Source organism: Lonchura striata, chromosome 4 (genome assembly GCF_046129695.1).
Source record: "Lonchura striata isolate bLonStr1 chromosome 4, bLonStr1.mat, whole genome shotgun sequence".
NCBI classification, from domain to species: Eukaryota; Metazoa; Chordata; class Aves; order Passeriformes; family Estrildidae; genus Lonchura; species Lonchura striata.
The window spans coordinates 31565006-31585980 of NC_134606.1; the positions used below are offsets into that span (position 1 = coordinate 31565006).

At 35.8% G+C, this 20975-nt stretch overlaps 1 protein-coding gene across 27 annotated transcripts in view; it reads left to right on the forward strand.

Moving 5' to 3' along the window:
* The window catches only part of SORBS2 (sorbin and SH3 domain containing 2), a 144547-nt gene that overhangs the window by 107566 nt on the left and 16006 nt on the right, over positions 1 to 20975 (forward strand). For 16 of the 27 annotated variants that reach the window (XM_031504735.2, XM_077782875.1, XM_077782874.1 and 13 more), the window contains 8 exons: positions 6840 to 6892; positions 7579 to 7766; positions 9988 to 11547; positions 14251 to 14342; positions 16818 to 16864; positions 18138 to 18252; positions 18347 to 18475; positions 20196 to 20399. In XM_031504735.2, coding sequence (XP_031360595.2) covers positions 6840 to 6892; positions 7579 to 7766; positions 9988 to 11547; positions 14251 to 14342; positions 16818 to 16864; positions 18138 to 18252; positions 18347 to 18475; positions 20196 to 20399 — 2388 coding nt within the window. The remainder of the gene's footprint in view (positions 1 to 6839; positions 6893 to 7578; positions 7767 to 9987; positions 11548 to 14250; positions 14343 to 16817; positions 16865 to 18137; positions 18253 to 18346; positions 18476 to 20195; positions 20400 to 20975) is intronic. The other 11 variants (XM_077782873.1, XM_077782879.1, XM_031504737.2 and 8 more) reach the window with 2 other exon arrangements.

Genomic DNA, 20975 nt, shown 5'->3' on the forward strand with positions numbered 1-20975 from the left:
GAGAGCCTACATCAGATGCTACAAAGAAACTGAAGCTATTTAGAAAGTAATTAATGCAGCCAAGTTTACAGTTGATTAGATATCCCATTGAGAGCTGTACTGTTTCACACTGTCATGTTTTCATGCTGCTTGAATAAATCTGTCAATTATTCTTCTGTTCACTGAAGAATTTCCTTAATACTATCTTCAAGTGCTACTTTATCCCTTGACTGGGAGAATTTTCAGATGAAAACAATGTATTCCACTGTCAAAAAAAAATGCTGCATTATGTCAATAAGTCTATGCAAGATAAAGCATTTCACAGTACTGCTGAAACAAATATTATGGAATGCATAATATTTTTGTTCCCTATGTTTTGACCATAGGATTTAAAATATACTATTTCCTGTTCATATTCTGAAGTGGCTTTTTAACATAGTGATGCTTGCATGATGCATATTCCTTATCTCTCTGCTCAGTGCTTGCTTCAAGACATCAAGATTCAGAATTAACATGATTTGTGAGAAGACAAAGGATGACCAAAAGCAATAAAGTTGTGTCTTTATTGTTGATCTCATGGGCAATTTCCTGCCTGTGCTGGAGAAGACAATCATTCAAATCATCTTCCTAACAAGGAATCTTTAGCAGCATTAAATGTAATTAACTAATTCAGCGATGTTAAAGAAAAGGTCAAAGAGCCCTCTTAGCTTTACGAGTGTAATTTGAAAATGTTTAACATCTTCCAATCCTTGGAAGAACATCAACAAAAAGAAGAGTATTAAAATTATTAAAAAGTATTACCAGTGAGTGACAGCTCTTGAATATTCTCTATCTTAAATACCATCTTCATGCTTTGATTTTAGTCCATTTCTTTCCCCATATTTGTTTTATGTCTGTGTGTTTGTTGTTAAAGTGACATAGCATTTCTAGCACTTTGCTCAGTGTGTGCCTTTTCCTTCCCTTTTCCTTCACAACTGCTCCAGACTGATCGCATAAACCCAGATGACATAGATTTAGAAAACGAACCCTGGTATAAATTCTTTTCAGAGCTGGAGTTTGGACGTCCGGTAAGTGAGGACAGAATATTGATATTTCCACTTTAGGAAAAAATATTTTTAGACTGAGGAATTTAAATTACCAAATTCAGCAAGTATAACCCAGTCAAATTTTTCTTTTTTTTAAGGAAGGACAGTAAAGTCCCATGAATATAAGTATTTTTTCAAACAGACTCTTAACTTGCTAGACTAGTTATAGTCTGGCTTTAATAAGGAGTATGTATTAGATAAATAGTATTGTGTAAGTATTTAATAACAAGACAAATTCCATAATAAACAGGGATGTTTGCTCGTTTCCCTAAACTTTTTGCATTTGGCTGGATTATTTTTGAACAATCTCCTAGGACAGAAAAATACGACAAGTTGCGTTAGAAAAGCTAAGTTACAGATCATATATTTTACTTGAAGGACTATATCTAAATTTAAATGTATGAAGCCAGAAACAAATTTCTTGTAGCAGGAAATCCTGGGATTTTTTGTTTGTTTTTTTCATCTCTTATATGCATACATGCAAAATATGTATTTTGTACCTGAACAGAGAGATATGGGTTTGCCCTGTTTTCAAGCTGGACATCTCTTTGAATGGACAGACTTCAGTTCTGATCCAATTTTCACAAATAGCCATTACCCCAAAAAGGGCTCTGGCAAACAGCTGCTGGTTTAGATCTGCTGCCAACACTTAAGTTTAAAATTATAAACCTGAAGAGTCCCATTTGGCCAAAACACCTAAAAATCAGAAATATCTCAATTTTTCCCCTTTGATTTCTTAAGCACTTGCAGTTCTTCTGCAAAGCCATAGGCTTAATTGCATCTAAGCACCTAAGGCTGTTTGTATATTTTTTACAATGGCAAAACAGTAACGTGTTTGAGGCAAGACTGAGAACTAGGTTTCATTTTCTCCTTGCACAATTCCTTAACAACTAGGTTGGAGATGCACCTACTCTTGCTTTTGCACACTCCCTCTCTGGCTCCACAGAGCTCAAATTCTTTCCTGTACACTCTAACATCTTTAGGAAAAAGGATAGCAAATGTCTTCATCTCAGAAGAGTGTCTAAGAGGATAGTTGGAATATCCAGGTGGGTGGAAAATTAAAAGAAGTTAAAATCCCCTTAGAAAAAGGAGGAAAGTAAACCTAAGCATTCCCTCCATCTTTTTAAGCATTCTCATAGCTCCCCAGGATCCTCCCTGAGATTTTTTGAGTTTAAAAAGCAGAAGCCACAGGCCACAGACAGGAAATCCGTAGATGACATGAACTTGAGAGTGTCAGTATTTAAAATATCCCCATTCTTTTCTTTCCCTGTCAGCGAACAATTCTCTGGAGACCTATCAGAATTTTATTTAGTGACATGCCAGGCTACATGAGAAGCCTGAGCACTTGACACAGGGCCTTGGAGGACACCCTGGAACCAGGCACCTTAGTCCCTTTCTGTAGCTAGCCATAAGCCAAAATCAAAACTCCCTGCTGCTTCAGGGAGAGCAGAAGAGAAAGCAGATAATATACACCCTTCTAAAACCTTTAATTATAGCATTTTAAAAATTGCCCATTCAATATCCTGTGAAAATTTAAAAAAATAATAAAGGTAAATATATCTGGGTTTAATTTTTTGTACAGTGGTCTATAATGTTATCACATTGTCATGGATTACTTTTTATCTACATTATCCTGCCATTCAAGTAGTATTATCATTTCTCCCTCTAGGTGGGCAGAAACAGTACAGATAAATTCTTCTGATTAACCATATCTCAACAGTATTTTACTGATAACGATAACTTTTAAGATAAAATATATTGCAATTCCTCCAAGAGAGCATAACTGCTTTAGACTTTTCCCTCCCAGTGTTAAAAAACTGCTGGCTGTTTATTCAACCATTCCAGTTGTAAATTTTACCACCTAAAGTTACTAACATTTTATTAAAATATTTTAAAAATAACACATTTATCCTTCCATTCTACCCATGTGTGTCACTCTTTGTATCAACACTTAATTTCTAACTGTGTCACCTTTTCCACATGTTTCATTCCTTGCTGCCATTGATTCTACTCCATTTCATCTCTACACTTCTGCTTTTATGATGCAGCCACCTAAAAAGCTTTTGGATTATGTTCAAGACAGTTCTTCTGGTGTTTCCAATGAGGTAAATGAATGGTTCTTTTTCAGATGATTCTCTTGGGAAGAAGGGTTGGAATGCTCACCATTTATGTCTTAGATTTGTTAAAATTTAGTGGTTTCCTTCTGATAGCTATGAGACATGTCTAATTCACAATCACTGTATCTTTGTCTTCATATCTTTCCAGATCACTAGTGCATTTGGATGTTGATCTTATTATCCTAGGAACTGTGAGTCCTTATACCCAAAACTTCTCAGAGATTAACACCCAGAACTACACAACACTCCATATGTCTCTAACTCTCTGACAAATTCCCACTTTTCAGAGTTGGGCAAGTGCATTGCACAATTAATCCATCAGCACAGTATATTTTTTTATTAAAATACCTGACTGCAAATTCTATGTGTCAAGTGAAAGCCTTTGCGGCTAAGCTGTCATTTTTCCAATTAAGTATTTATGACTAAGGTTGCTCATCAGGTAAAACAGCAATTAATAGTACTTTTGTAATTTATAACGCAGGATTGACAGTTGCTGTCAGTACTCCAAATAAAACTCATCAAGGTCAGGTAGTGGGCTGACATTGCCCTACTCTGAGTGGGAGAGATGCAAGCTTTCATTCCTTCTCCACTCCCCTCTCATTTTTACAGCATTAGGGCAAAAGTCAGTGAATCCTCTACTGGCAACTTTGCTTCATATGGTGGCTTTACTTCATCCATATTTGTGATTCACTCTCATCTTCTGTAGTTTATCCAAAGGTTAAGCTCAAATTGTGGTCTTAAATAGTTAATTGTTTGCAATTTACTCTGGTTTGATTTTAAGCTCTGTGTATCTTGAAAAACCTCATAGTTATGAAATTCAGCCCAGTTCTCTGAAAGATAAAGCTTGTAGGCCTTTTCTAATTTCTGGTGATTTTCAATATATCAAGGAAGACAATTTAAAAGCCCTAACATGACTTTGAAATATTCCCATGTTCAGTAGATCTGGGTAAAATGGTTATTAAGTAACACTGGTTTTCTCTTTTATTAGTTTACAAAGAAGTCCTCTCTTTAATTTTGAACTTTTAATAATCTTTAAATATGATAAATCATGTTCAAAAACTACAGCAACTTAATACTTCCCTGGAGGGGGAGACTATTCAAAATGACTTGATAAAGTGTAACCATCATGCAAACAAGCCTATTTGTTATTTTCCTTTTACTTTTGCCTACTTTCTCTAGCTCCATTTTTAGTCAGCATTAAAGCCTTGATGCATGAAAACAGTTAAAATACAGGCTTAATTCTAAATATAGATCTCATTTTTTTTAGTAAAAGTCAAGTATTCAAAAAAGACTGTATTTAGTAGTTTGGAGTTGTCATCTCCAATATTTAGATTTTTTTCAAGTGGCCTGTATTCATATAGAGCAGTGTTGAATGTTGTGGAAGATGGCTTATTAGCTCTGGAGATGGAAGAGATGTGTTCAGTTGGGCCATCTAAAAGTGGGTCAATAAACGCCCAAGAGCTGACAGGACAGCTGCAAACAGTAAAACAAGCAGTAAAAAACAACCACACACAGTGTTTACTTTCACCTTTCCTCTATATAACACATCAGTGAAGTTCTACCTATGGAGAGAAGGTATCAACTCCACACAATCTATAAAATAATATATGACTGTAGTAAAAAGTAGTGTTGTAGAATGGGCAACCTACAGGATCTGTCATATAGAAAAAACTTCAAAGACAGCATCAAATAAAGGATAAAAGGGCAAGTTACATTCAAGGTGATAAGATAACCTTAAAGGATGAAAAGCAAAAACCACTTACCCAGCAGTCACCTTTGGCATGACATGCACTTCCAGCCATCTGTGTATGGCCTGGGGAATGCTGTGGATTAGGAACTTCCCCCTGGTGTGATTTCCACTGTGTGATTTACCCATAGCCTTTCATAGGAGACAGTGAGGTTCTGCTCCACCCTTGGGAGTGACATTGTGGTCTGTACAGGCATGGAGATACTACAGGTGGTGGGAAGCAGTCACTGCCTCAGGGCCATTTGGCCACTGTCACCTCCCTGGTGGTCAGTGGTTGCTCGTGGAAGTGGTTGGCATCTGCACAAAAGAATCCACAATGACAATTTATCCGTAGCGTTTGCACCACCTCTTGCAACAGCCCTGATAGATCACCTGTGGTCCTGCATTTCCCTCCTGGCTGGTTCCAGACCATGGCAATGACTGGTCAAGAGAAGAATGATGGTTGTGGCCAATTTTGAATGAGACTCGAATGTTTTCCAGGACAGGCTGAAGGTGTGTTTTACAGGCAGTGCAGGGAAGCACACAGACTGAAGCCTTTGCTTACTGTGGTTATACTGGCTGTTGGTGTGAGCAACACTGTGTCTGGCTTCTATGGTTTTATTGCAGACAGATCTCACAGCATTGCATATATATCTTAAAATCATTGCATTTGGAGAGTGATGGGAGAATCACAAAGTACTTCTTAGTCTTCAGAGAGTGTAAAGAAAAACTTGAAAATATGAACTATGTGAACGTTTGGAATTATCTTTGCTCAGGTTGTAGATAACATTTGTTTCATATTGTGGCACGTTTGTGTGGCTGTCCCCACCCCACAGTCCTAAAAAATCTGTTCCCAAATATTCTAAGACTACTGGTGACTTCTGGAGGTGTACCTAAGTGTCAGTTAACAAGTCTAGGTGAAGTTCTGTTCATGAATTTGCAAATCAAATCACTGAGGGGGAAAAAAAATCCAACAAAAGAAAGGACTTGTACAGCCCATGAGTGCCATTACTTTAGCAGTCCTTCAAGACAAAGATGTTTCCAAAGCCAAGAAGGGTCTCTATAAAGGGAAAAAGTCCTGCACCTTAGAAACCTGTATGATAGAACCTATTCTATTTCTAGTTCATTGAGTTATGGAAAGCTGAAATGACATGTCAGGAGCTTGAAAGAAGTTTAATTCTTGAACCTGACTGCTTTGCACCCATGAAGAAATACCCCAGGAACCATGCAGTTCATTCTAGATTCATACCTGGTTACCAGAATTGTAATATTACTTAATTCTGACTGAAGGCTTGGAGTGGTTGATTTAAAATCAGTAGTCATTTAAGGCTGACTTTGTATTAATAATACAATTATTGAAGTTCCATTTCCCAGTGTTCATGCAGTAGCTACATCTTTAACTCCATAAGCAACGACTAATTTTCTGTGATGGGAACTGTTTTTACCAGGATTATAAGGTATATAAGGCCAGTTGCTGACCACAAACATCATGGGATTGACAAAAGTTTCTGGCTGTTATTGATTGTGGGATTTTGGTGAGTAATTGAGGGCTGAAGACAAGATTTGGAGACCTCACATGCACACAAAGGAATACATTTCAGATTTTTCTGGTTTTATATTCAGCTGTTCTGTGTCTGGTTTTGAAAAGTATATATAAAAGCATTATTTGGGATCATTATTTAGCAGTGCTTCAAAGGAAAAAAAAATACTGAAGTAGAATAGGCAATGAAATCTAGTTATGGTTTTAAAATCTGCATCATTTATTCTCATGAAATGTTGCTGTGACTGTGATCGAGTGCCCAGGATGCTAATTATTATGGGCTCTTGTTAAAGAATTTCCCAGAGTAACAAGGAGTCATCAAACATGATAAACAAAAATTGTCACTCTTTTTTCAAATACAAACATAACAATCTCTATGTTTGTTTTCACAGGCTTCCTTATATCATCACTATTCAACAGACAGAGGCCTGGACAGGCCCTCCAGGTAAAAAAACCTATCTATACTTCAGCAAACAGATTGTCCAGCCTGAGGGTCTTCTTTGGGACCTGAAATCAGCAGATTTTGTGAAGAGTCAGATATTCACCTTGTGATCTATTGGCAAATTAAATGCTTGGAGAGATTGCTGATTTTGATACTGATGTGTAGCTTTTATTTTAGTTCTACAAGGACTCAGTGTTTGTATTTAAATTAACCCCACTGTGTTCTGGGTCTTTCCACTAATATCCCTGAGCTTCTCTCTCAGCAGAAGTCATGTATTCTTTAAAAGACCCTTACTGCCTGCAGCATATTCAGTGCTGTTTTCCTAAGCACGATGTCTTGACTGTTCTCAGTCTCTGTCTTTTCATTTCTCTTTAGGTGCTTATCTTTGCACCTAAACTCTAGTTCCAAAAAATAGTCTAAAAGATCTCAATGCATTTATTTCAAAGAAAATGGCATAGTAATGTTGTGTAAAACTTTAAAGCAATCAGGTTAGGAACAAATTCATCTTTTCACTGGGAAATAGGCTGTAAGATGTGTGAGACCAGTGCTTCTTCACTTTATGTGGTTTTTCATGGGTTTATTTTGCATTTTTTAATCTATAAAAAAAAATACAATTATGACCTTACTTCTTAAATTCCTGAATTCTGATCTCAGAATCAGACTGCTACTGATACTGCTTTTTTCTGTAGTTCTGCAAGTACTGCGAGTGACTACAGAAAGCGAAGGAAGTCGGAGCCCGCTGTAAGTCACCAGAGGGCACACAGTGATCAGAACGCCAACAGACCTAACCTGGGCCGTACAGACACACAGGGCTCATCTTCCACCCTTAGGAAGCCTTTAACTAGCTCATCTCCTTCTTCTCCATCAAGAGCAAAAGGTAAGAGGAGACCACATTAGTTAGCAGAAAACTACTGATGATGTGTTGTACTGTGTGTTGGTAGCAGCTGCCTCCTGGCTCGGTGCGTTGCCCCAGGGGATGTGATGTGAAGCAACAGCTTTGGGCCTTTGGTGAAAGGCTGACATTTTTATTCTTACAGGTGTAATTTTAAGCTGAAAAACTGAATTTGTAATAAGGATTTTCCAGTTTCAACTGCTTGTTCTAACAAAAGAGAATTGACTAAGACTACCACAATATATAATTCTACCACAATATATAAACCCTAATATTTTTATTAACTCTACTTCTCTCTTACTAGATTGTGATTTTAAAACTATTTGTATTATATTGAGAAAGTAAATTGATACAAATAACCTGTAAGATTAAAGGTGTGTGTCCAGCTTAGCAGACCTTTTAAATTCGTAGCTGATGTCTAAGCTGTTATCAGGACCTAATGTAATCAAGAAAATATTCATAGTTATCAGGACCTAATTTAATCAAGAAAGCATCCATAGTCTGATTTTTTACTTTCTAAATCCTTGGAAGTATATAGTACAGTTGATGCAATCTAATTAGCTTATTTTTGTAAGTAACTCACCATCCTGTTACTGTTTTCCACATCTCTTCAAGAAAGAGATCATAGAGTCAGTTCATGTGGGTTTGGAGGTTTGATTTTTTCTAGAAATACAAAAAGCTTCCAGTAAAACATAAAATAATATATAGAATAATACTGCATACAGTATGTCTCCTTCTGTTCAAATTATTATCATTATTCTCTTAACTGCTCTATTTTGTAGCTATACTAATCAGTATACTTCTGTAACAGTAAATTCTCAGTGAAAAGAACATAACATCCAGACTGTAACAGAAAGTGTCAAAGAAAAGCAGTGAGGAACATTGAGAGTGAGGTGGCTGAAAAGCAAATGTATTTTAAACATTTAAAACATTAAATGTTATAGCAGTAATTTTAAAAGTGGATTAACTCATCCTTTTGACTTACCAGACCAGGCAGTAAAAAGTTGATAAATTCCACTTGTCTGCATGTGCCTTTGACTCCACCACCAATAACAAGTAGTAAGCATGACTTCAACACTTCCTGTGTTTGCAAATCCTTCCATTGAGAATAGCTTCCACAGCCAGTTAGCTTTCAGAAGCTGACACTGTTCTCTCCCAGCATTATGACCCCTGTAGAATGTTAATTTTTCTTAAAATTAACCAATTTGTTAAAGAAGGAGCACATTATAAACTGTTTGATCAGCATGAATTTTGAACTCAAGTTTTTCACTTTCAGGTCTAGATTTAATTTTTTTTAGAAAGCAGACTGAACTGTTTGAAGCACCCTTCCTGAACTGAATGTTGCCAGTTGAAACTATTTTTGAAAGTTCAGTATCATTATGAAAGACCACTGTTCCAGATTTGTCTCATAGTGTCTTCTAGATCTACCATGCACATAAAAATATGTCTTAAAGCTTGAAAATTCAGGCCTTTGTTATGGAAGTCAATCTAAGGGTTATTTTTACTTCTGCATTGTGGTTAGGCTGAGTAAATGAATACACCTTCCTTTACACTTGAATAGCACTTCCTGAGCTGCCTTGTTCTGCTTTGAATAAGCTGTATAAAACACTTCTCCCTTCAGTGGTATCACCAGGGAAGGAACAGGCTACCTCTGAATGACTTGGAGAAATTTCCTATTTGATCTGATACAAAGATTTATCTTTAACAATCTTAGAATATGTGGATTCTGTGAACCTGGAGCATTATACAGCTTAAAAACCGTAAACAACCTTTTCAGAATGCCCAGGTGGAAAAGTCCGTATTACCCTGAGGTCTAGATTTGTTGTGTGGCTTCTTTAAAACCTTTGCAGCTTTTATTGTCTTGACCTGCTTAAAAATCCCAATTAATCCCCAATTAAGGCCTCATTTCTTATATTGCTTTGATGGCAGGGGTCGTAGAGGAAATAACATCTCCATAATTAATAAGGAATTCTTTTTGTTGTTCAAATTATTCATGAATGTATTTTTGCAGCTGGAAAATAACTTAATTATTAGCTCTGCTGTCCTAGGCTGTAACAAACTATGTACTGACCTAAGCTGATAGATGCACTAATTGCTTTCTCTTTTCTAGTCTTTCTAATACTTACTGATGCTAATTCCAACTTTCTGAATCTTTTAATTTCTGGCAATGTTTCTTTTTTATCATGCTGCTCTATGGATTATAAAGGTGGGGATATTAGCAAAGTATATCCATCCCTTTTAAGTTACTCAGTGCACAACCACAACACCTCAAATGAATTAGATTACTGTAGCACTTACAGACAACATTTAGCTGTTCCAAATGATTCAAGAAGGGCAACCAGCTACAAGAATGGCTGGCAAATGACTCGCCAAAATGCAGAAGTCTGGAGTAGCACAGAGGAAGCTGCTTCTCCAAAGAGGAAATCCCGTAGCTGTGATGACCTGTTAACAGATGATCACGACAGCTATCCCGATGCACAGGCCAAGGCTGAAAGCATGGGCTCTCTGTTATGTGAGGAGGACTCCAAAGAAATTGGTTCAATGAACTGGAACTCCCCATGTGTTGAGGGCCGTGGTAGTGGTAGGTCAAGAGTTCGTCACAGATCTGCACATGATGCTCCAGGTTTCCTGAAGATGTACAAAAAGATGCACCGCATCAATCGCAAGGACTTGATGAATTCTGAGGTGATTTGTTCTGTCAAGTCCAGAATACTGCAATATGAAAAAGAACAGCACAAAGGGATTCTTCAAGGCTGGAGAGAGTCTTCTACTGAGGAGGTGCCCAGAGACATGGTGCCAACGAGAATATCTGAATTTGAAAAGTTAATTCAGAAGTCAAAATCAATGCCGAACCTTGGTGATGACATGTTGTCAACTGTTACATTAGAGCCTCCTAAAAATGGCTTGTGTCCAAAGAGGCGATTTTCTATTGAATCACTGCTGGAAGAAGAAACTCCAGTCAGACATCCCACTCAGGTACAACGGAGCTACAAGTCTAAAACCCTGGTGCCAATTCATATTGAAGTGACCAGTGATGAGCCACAACGATCACATATAGATTTTTCAGACAGCGATCAAGACGGAGTGGTTTCTGATCTCAGTGACTTTATCCAGATAGAGGGTTCATCCTTTTGTAGTGAAAGTGATTTTGATCATTTTTCCTTCACTTCATCTGAAAGCTTTTATGGATCAGGCCATCACCACCACCACCATCACCACCACCATAGGCATCTCATCAGCTCCTGCAAAGGGCGATGCCCAGCATCCTATACCCGCTTCACCACCATGCTAAAACATGAAAGGGCTAAGCAAGAAACCACTGAAGATCCAAGGAGACAGGAAGCAGAATCCGGCCTGTCTAAGATAGCATTCCTCGTCAGTCCAGTGCCTTTCCGGAGGAAAAAAAGTGCAGCTCCTAAAAAACAAACTGAAAAGAAAAAATGCAAGTCATCAGTGTTTGAAGCACTAGATTCTGCACTTAAAGACATCTGTGACCAAATTAAAGCTGAGAAAAGGCGGGGAAGCTTGCCCGACAACAGTATATTACACAGACTTATTACTGAGCTGCTTCCAGACATTCCAGAAAGGAATTCATCTCTTAAGGCTCTGAAAAAGAGTCCCACGCACCAGCCTTTTCATCCACTGCCTCAAGATGGTGCTATCCATTGTCCACTGTACCAGAATGATTGTGGAAGATTACCTCTTAGTGCCTCTTTTCCAGACATCGATGCAACTAACAACAATGATAGTGCACTGTGTTTCCAAGGTGGATTAACTTTCTTCCTCTATCCTTGTGATTGACTTATCCAACCTTACTCCCTGTGTTTCCCACCCTTTCTCATTCCACTTTGTGTCATCCATAAGAAGCTTTCATCCCACAGAATTGTTAGTGAAGGACATCATTTTCACAGAGGTGTTGAGGACAGATAAATTTGCTGTCTATTCACAAAATACAGTAATCAGGACAACTGAAGTAGCAGTGCATTTCAACTAATTGAAATGAAATTATTTCTATAAATTATAATGATGATACTAAACAGTGAATTTATGCATCATAAGATGCTGGTGAAACTGAAAACAGTATGCCAATAACCTTTGTTTATCATTAAGAAAAAAAGAATGTGAATCTAAAATGTGTTTTACAATATAATTTTGTTAAATCTAAGTGATAAAAATGCTGTTAATTCTGCCAGTATCATAGAAAATCAATTCTGTTTTCTTATGAATATGCTACTTTGTGTTACTTTTTGTGAATAGATGTTAAGGTCATTTTAGGAAGTTTCCATTTCCACTGTTCAAACAATTTCCAATTTCTGTGGCAGCAAAACTAATTTTTTTCATAGAATTTCAAAGTGTCTATGAATTTTGAGAAATGTCCTGTTTTCTTAGAAGGGATTTTCTCAATAATCAAAACTTGAATGAAATTGTCAGGGTAAGTATGACCAATCTGTTTTTAAAGTTACTGATTTGAGTAGTTTGTTGCTCTGCTTCTTTTTTTTTTATTTATTTTTTTCTTTTATTTTAATCAAAAAAAAAGAAAAAAAATGCTTATAAGATATTGTTGAAATCCAAAACAGATGTAAGAGAGAATGTCTTTAATATAGAAATTATGCAATATTTGATCAGGCCCATCTTATCCTTATTCTCGCATATTTTTGTGTAATTTTTGCAAGTAGCACAATAATAAATATGTATTTCAAGAGAAATCAGAATTGTAGCTATTACCATCTTTTCTTAACTTACTGTAATAGACATATTTAGAAAAACAAATTTGGTAAAAAACAGATAAAAAACGCAGTTCAGAATTTAATTAGTCATACTCAAGGCCTGATCATAATCCTGGCAGACAGTACTACATAATAAGACTGAAGTTATTGAAAAATGTGTTTTTCACATATTGTAGTTGCTAAATGAGAATTTTCTAATCTAGGAAAACGAGGAAATCCATAGTGTAAAGAAAATGTGGATTTCTAATAGCTTTTGCAGCTATGAAGGAGCCTGGCATGAGGAAAGCAATACACTCTGTTAACATTAATATCCCTAAAGCAGCGTGGAGAATGAGTAAAGCAGAATATTCCATTAGTTTCTATCAGCACTGGTCATGGCTGAGCTCTATTTCTAATCAAGTTTTCATGTTTTGTTGGATCTGTGTGCATCTCTTATAGCCACAGAGACCTGAAGGTCACAGCAGATGATTAAAAACTATCAGTATTGACTGTATAAGGAACTGTAGAAAAAAAGAGGAGATTTTTTTTGTCCTAAAGCTTCTACATTTTCCCTCCTTTCCAATATCCTTCTCATACTGCTAGAAATTTAAGGGAAAAAATAGATGTGTTTGGAGTCATTCATTGTATCTTTAGATTTATGCAGTAGGTGTACATCCTCATTCAGGAGCACATGCCTTATCAAAAAAGCTGTTCAGAACTGGGACTCTGATAGATATGCTTACAAACAATGGTATAAATAATAAAATTATCTATTTACCTCCACTTTATTTATCAACAGCCACAACATTCTGTGGCTTAGCCAAAAACCAATTTGAATGGATGAGATGCTTTCAGTTCTTTTCTTTGTTCCACTTTTATTTCTTCAGAAATGTATGAGCTTGGTAACAACAGATCATGATAATGAAGTCAAAGGAAGACAAACATAAATCACATTTTCACTAGAAAGTATCATTGTGGTAGTAGGAGACTAAAACAGTATTTCTCAGAAGTTAAGAGACAGTTCATTAAGTATTTCTATTTTCATTTCACATTTGCAACTTGCAGAGCTATACAGTGTATATGACTTTGATTTTATCCTTATCAAAACATGAGAAAATATTCACCATCCTATAATAAACATTGGTAAACTGTGCTTTAGAAAAATCTGCCACATAGATTGGTGAGTAATATGATTTGTGTTCCATCTCTTAAATCAGAGTTGTTTTTATCAAGTAACATCCTTTTAAATTCCCTTGTGCTGCCTAACATGTGCCCCTGGTAAAGTAGAAATGCATTTTAGATCACTTAGGAGGAAACAATGCTTCTTCACATTTTCTCATTGAGGCATGCTTGAATCATGTGTTGTGCATGTAATTATGTGTTTACATTGCTGACATTCCAAAACAATGTCATGCAACCTGATGGAGTCCGAGTACTGCTGTCATGTCTTCCACTTGGCCAGCAGGGGAGCATCCCTTTACACAGCAAGGCATAAATGCACTCTCTTGATCCCCAGTCATAGTTTCTTCTGCTCTGGATCAGAGGACAGCCTTAGCCTTTGCTTAAAGTTAGTTTTGGTTTTTGTTTTTGATTTAGTTTTTTTTTTTCCTTTAAAGGTGCTCTTAACCATCACATCACATGCTTTTCTATTAAATGTAAAATAATATATTTCAATATCTTTTCACCCCCCTAAATGAAAGCAAGCAGCATCACAGGTTTGAATGGTTTTGTTTATCATAGTTTCACATAATTTCTGTTTCCAGTAGACCAGGAGTCTCCTGGAAGCTATTCTTCTGCTTTCACTGATGTGGGACGATGTACTCCAAGGGAGAGAAGAGGAACTACAGACAAAGAGGTAGTGAAACAATAAATAACACAGCAATATCCATATGGAAAATTGGTAACATATTTGAGACAAGATTTGTCTTGGTTTTAAGACTATATAATGATGCAGACCAAAGGAACAGCATCTTCCTTTTTCATTAAGGAGTTTGGTACTTCAAGAAATTAAAATAATATCAAGCTTTGTAAGATAAGCTTTATTCTTCTGTTCATTATTAAATAGACATGGACATAAACTCACTAGTTATTGTCAAAACTGATTGGAGTGTGTGTTTGGAGCAGAGAAAAATAACAGATTTGACTCAGGAAAGGCTCTTCAGAAATCCAAAGTATTACACAAAGAAACTACCTTGGTAGTTTCAAAACACCTATATTTCACTGTTATTTTTGTTTGGACAGCAAACCACTACTGTTAGTGGATTAGACAAAACCAGTTAGCCTAAGAGGAGCCTCTAACATCTGTAGCAGTTGGTGATTGTAATTAGATACTGACAGCTTGTAGTAATGTTTTGGAAGAGGAAATGGAAGGAGGTGTACCACCTTTAAAGTAACATTAACATTAAGCATCACTGAAAAGTACATATTGAAATATAAAATATATACAGTATATATTATTCTGTATCTTAAGAATGCTTATGGATCTAGAACTATAAATTCTCTCCAAACAACGTAAACTGTGACTATGTTTTAATTACTAATTTAAAAGATTTTGCTCTGGGCTATATACCTTGATAAATGGTGGTATGGTTAGAACTGAATTCAGATCCATTTATACCCCACTGACATGCTTATGTTTCTGCAATTTGATTAAAAGTCTTATTTAAAAAAAAAAGATTTCTTATTACAAAATACAGGCTAAAAAAAGTTCCAGAAGCCATACTGTATGTTTCTTTTAAAGAATCTTGTGACATGGAAAATAATATTTCAATTTGAAAATACATAAAATACTTAAATTACAAGACATTTTTAAGATCACTTTAAAAGGTTTAAAAATATTAAAGAAGAAAGGCATCTCTATTTCCAGTATGTTTTGTACATTTCAAAGTATTTTTTTTATTTAAATAGCTGCACTGTTCTTTTAATATCCACTTTTTCTGTTATTTGCTTTAATAGTTACAATACCAGCTGTACCAAAATCAGGAAAGACTGAATGGAGCTTAGCTGCAGTTGATATGAATCATATGTTGATTCATGTCTAAAAGACCTCCTCCCCCCCTGTCTAAAAGAGCGTTTTTAATAACAGCAAAGAACAGAAAAATGCTTTTAAATTTGGGCTATCTTATTTGAAGGAGATCTGTAATGGAAAAATCATATTGGTATGGCAAAATTCAAGTTGACAGGATCCCTATAATAACTTCAGGGACTTCTTGCTATAGTGAGGACAATTCTGTAGGTGTGCTAGATTTGCTAGTCTTAAAATGACCAGAACGGAGAGAACCAAATCAAGAACACCTGGCCTGGAATAAAGGTAAAATGTAAAATTTACAGGTGTCCCTTTTGATTCCTGTCATAAAAAGACGTGCAAATACCATGACAAGTAGCATCTCTCAGAAATAGCATCATCAGCTCATTCTAGTCACTAGTACATCCCAGAGAGGCATTTATTAGAATGGGGTCATCTTATCTGGGCAATACTTGCAGAGCAAGACTAAATAATTTTAACAAATGCCCTCATGTGGTTCTGCTTTTCACTTCCTCTGAAATATCTGGTGCTGTCAGATGCAGACAGTCCATGAGTAAAACTGTTGGGTCAGATCAGTTCATATTTTCATTACAGCTTTGAAAATAGTGGAAGTGTGTCAGCCATACAGGTGAGGAGAGTTAGGGCTGTTTTACAGGGTTGTTTTTTTTTTAAACAGTATTGAGCTTACATGTACTTGGTGAAAGAATTTGATAATGTATGAAATAAATGTTATTATGTGATTGCGTGTGATAGCAAGAGAGGTGCACAGATGACTCAGATCACCTCCAGTACTGTGCTTTCTTAAAACTATGAATGTAATTATAGAAATTAAAAATATTCCAACCATTTCCAGCTGTCAGTGGATATGTGTGTGTATATATATATAAATGTAATGCATAATTTCAATTGAAATTAGCCTGCAGAAAACAAGTTTACATTAAAGGCACCTAAAATACTACAGAATATTAAGTATGTGTATTTCTGTTGCGCCTAGAGATCTACTTGACTGAAAGTCACATTGACATAATTAACTTTTTTATTTGTTTTGGTACTTCTCTTAAGCATCAAATTGCAAAAGAGTCTGCATTAAAATTTAGTTATTTCTGTGTTTAGAACACTAAGTCCCAAACACCTGCCTTAAAAAAAAAAAAAATGTATGTTTCATGTTTCATTGCCTGTTTCTTCAAGAGCCACTGTAAAGCTCATCCTGTTCTTTTTGGATCTTGGTCACCTTTTAAAAATCGAAACACATTTATCATATAGTAATACTACCTGAATGTATTAATCACTTCACCTGTTTTTCAGAAACTGCCAGCTAGAGCTGTATATGACTTTAAAGCTCAAACTTCTAAGTAAGTACTAGACTTTTGTTCATTCAAGAATTCATAATTCAAGCAAACTCTTTCTACCACTTAAGTGGTGTTTGATCCAGTTTCAACAGCGAATGCCATGGACATGAGGACCTTGCTTGCTGTCACAGTAGTCCCTGCACTAGCAAACTGTGTGAAAAGTTACTTTATAATAAAATTATCTCAAGTTACTATATTCTCCATTGTATCTGTTTGAACACATGAACAGCTGTGCATCTTCAGCCTTCTAGAGCACAGGTTGTGAAGGACACACACTGAATGCTCTTGTTTGTTGTGAATAACGTTTAGGTGGCAGAGGGTAAATTGTTTAAACTCCTGTCATAGATAATGAGTTTATCAAAAGTCTGTGTAACACTTCAGCCTCTTCCTGTCTGTCTTAACATACACAGGCTTTCTGCATGTCACAGGATGACATGCAGAAAAGCAGTGTCTGTAACAAAATATTGGGAACCACTGATTTAGGAGGAGTTGAAGTAGAGTGTCTACAATTCATTTCTGCTGTTGTTCCAGTGATCCAAGACATTTAAATAATTTTTAAATATGACCAAATATAGACACTAGAATTACATTAGCTATGTCAAGACAAAATTCACAGCTGAAATTACCAGAGCAGCACATTAGTTCTTGAATCACCAAATGGATGATACAGCAAAGTTCTCCCAAGCCAGGATCTGAAAATATTCTTAGTGACTTTAAAAGTATCTTTTTTTTGTATCCATCATTTAACATAGCATAGTCTCTGAGTATCGAGAAATGGTGAGAACATAATCCTGTGTGTATCATGCTTCTGAATAGCTGCTATGAAAAAGAAGTGTGTAGAGCAGTGATAATGATAAGCCATAAAGATGTGGAATACGTTCTGTGGTTTCCATGCTGAATACATAAAGAATACACCAAGTACCTCTCTGATGCCTGTCATAAAAGCAGTACTTAAACAGGTGATCCCAAAAACATCATACTAGCATGCACACATTATACTAAGTTCTCTGGTGGTAATAGCAATGCTTCCTTGGAATCACAATGTAAGACAGGCCTTTGTAACCTATAGATATTGTGTGAGATTCATAAATGCGAGTCATTTGATTTTATGTGTTATGATCAACTGATAAATGTACCACAGCTGTGACACTTTTTCTTCAAATGTTTAGTTGTTACATTCTGTTTCAGTTCCAAACTATAAAGATCTCAGGAACCATGCAGGGAGAAGAGTTAAATGTAAAGCCATAAACATCTGTTATAAATAAATCTGTTACAGAGAGCTGTCCTTTAAGAAAGGAGATACTGTCTATATCCTCAGGAAAATTGATCAAAACTGGTATGAGGGTGAGCACCATGGAAGAGTTGGAATATTCCCAATTTCTTATGTTGAGGTTTGTTCTTTGTTTTAATTCCTTTAATTAATTTAGATAATAGGTCCACAAACCACATGAGAATGACGAAAATCTGGTTTTTCTTTTTCCTTAGAAACTTTCTCCCCCAGAAAAAGCACAGCCTGCCAGGCCACCTCCCCCTGCACAGATTGGAGAGATTGGAGAAGCTGTTGCCAAATATAATTTCAGCGCAGACACAAATGTGGAGTTATCACTTAGAAAGGTACAGTTGAGAACTATCTTCCACCAAAATACCATTGTAATGTTTCCTGCTACACAGAATCTATATATAGGTAAATACTGTGCTTTTTGCATTCTGCATTCAAGATGTGCAATGCACAAAGCAATGCCATGGTAGGAAACTCTAACATAATAGCTTGTTGGCTTGCAGTGTCTCAGCTAGCTGCAAATACTGTAACTGTGTTTTGCCTTTAATTTGGACTGTGGCAGAGTAGCATATGTAATTATCTGCTAACTATCCAGCTAAATTTTGAATTTTCACTTCAATTATCTATTCCTTTATTTAATTATTATTCCTGCCTGTCACAATTATTATAGTAAGGATCTTAATGCAAAATAAATAGAAAATTACAGAAGATAAAAGATTTTTTAAAAAGCCTGAGATATTTTTGTGATTGTAAATATTTTATTTAATAACAGTTCTTCGTTTATAATGTTCTGTTATCTTTCGTATGCATATCCTGTTGCCTATTGCATATGAACAAAATAACTGTTTAATTTCCGAAGTTTATTAGACACTGGAATATTAATACTGTAGAGAAATTTTATATTGCAGATATTAAATACTTAGTTGTAAGTAGTGGGTACTTCTCATCCACTGGGAAATTCTGCCCCTTACTTTTTGGAGTCTTTTTTTAAGAATTAGTGTTGATAGAAGCTTTTCAGTGGTTTATTTTTCTTTTGAACAAAAAGTAAGGATAGAGATTTTTGTTGCTTACCTACAGCCTAATCAAACACTACTGAAAATAATGGGTGTTTTTTTATTCATTAAACATTTGTAAAAGTCAGAGAGGTCTAAAAAAACCCCAGGAATAGCAACGTAGAAAAATTAGAGATTGGGGGTAATTTAATGTTTTATTTCTTTCTAAAATTAGCTTTTGTGATTATTGGGTGATCATAATCTTGACAGCCCAATTTTGGTTTGCTTGGATAGTTGATTTACACTGGTTTTCCTTGGTTCCATCTCACTAAAGTCAATTGTAGTGAATTCCACACATCAACTACTGAAACAAAATTAAAGAAACCCAAAAAACACAAAATTAATAGGCAAGGATTTGTTTCAGAAAGATCTGGTGAAAAGAACATCATGTAAACCAAAGAAGGGTGTAGCTCATGAAGTAAAAGGTTTGAATATAAAGTTGATGTTTCCCATTTCAATTTCTACAGTCTCCAAGAACAGTGAGGCCCTGCCCATTTTACATAGGAAAAGCACTTATTTCTCTCATATTTACAACAGACTCACAATTTTTAGTTTACTACCTTCACTTAATCCAGTTTTACTGAACAAAGCACTTGCATGAATTTCATTGTTTGACTTTTATCACTCTTAAGAAAAAATGGGCATATCAGTCTATGCATACTATAGTTGGGGCATTAGCTGATGGTTTGGCCAACAATTAAAACAGGTTATGTTCCAATTAAAAGTGTTAATGGTAATCACCCAAGCAAGAGGAGCAGACTACATAAGATTCCCCTCAGAAGAAAGAACAGCATTTTTAGTCCATGCCTAACCCCTCATTTTACTGGGATGGTAGTTTTATATATGGCTATTAGCAATGGGAGGAAAAATGGGAATATGGAGATGATGCTCAAGACTGATGGGAAGCACCACTGTAAGGAAGATACTATTATGTGTTAAAATAATATCTGTTATATACAAAATTAACTTTCAATGTATAATCCATTTTCAAAATGCATTTCAGGGAGACAGAGTAATTCTTCTTAAGCGAGTTGATCAAAACTGGTATGAAGGTAAAATACCAGGAACCAACAAACAAGGCATCTTCCCTGTCTCCTATGTAGAAGTCATCAAAAAGAATCCATCAAAAGGTGTTGATGACTATCCTGACCCTCCAATACCCCAAAGCTATTCTAGTGACAGAATACATCATTTAAGTTCAACTAAGGTAAGGATTTTCCGATGTTAGCTGCCACCCCTAGAGTGGGTTTAGAAGGACTTGTAATTTTTTTGTTAACATTGTACATAACTTAGGCAGTGAGTTACACAACATTTTCTTTCTTGCACAGGTAAAATTGCACTACATTAATAAATAATTTTTATAGTCAAGTGTGTCTCATATTCTGCCAGGATTTATGCTCTTTTCTTCATTGGCTATTACATTATTTTTAGTAGACACAGATGAAATTTGGGCAGAAAAGTCAAGCCAACAGGAAAAAAAAAAATATTTGCAAGAATAATTTGCAAATTTGCAAATATTATTTGCAATAATTTGCAAATTATAACAAGAATTTAAGCATTAAGGGTATGTCTAGCAGACTTTTATTAGTACAATGTGAAGAGATTCCCATAACACCATCCTAAAAGCCTATGGTTCCATAAGCATGCAGGACACAGTTTGCCAAGACCAGTTCTGTACCTTTGGAAGCAAAGGAGAACAGCCAGCGACTCTGTAGCAAAATCTTCCTCCTTTTGCCATTCACAGTCTGTGAGGAAGCTAGAATGTTGGTACATTCTTTGGAGT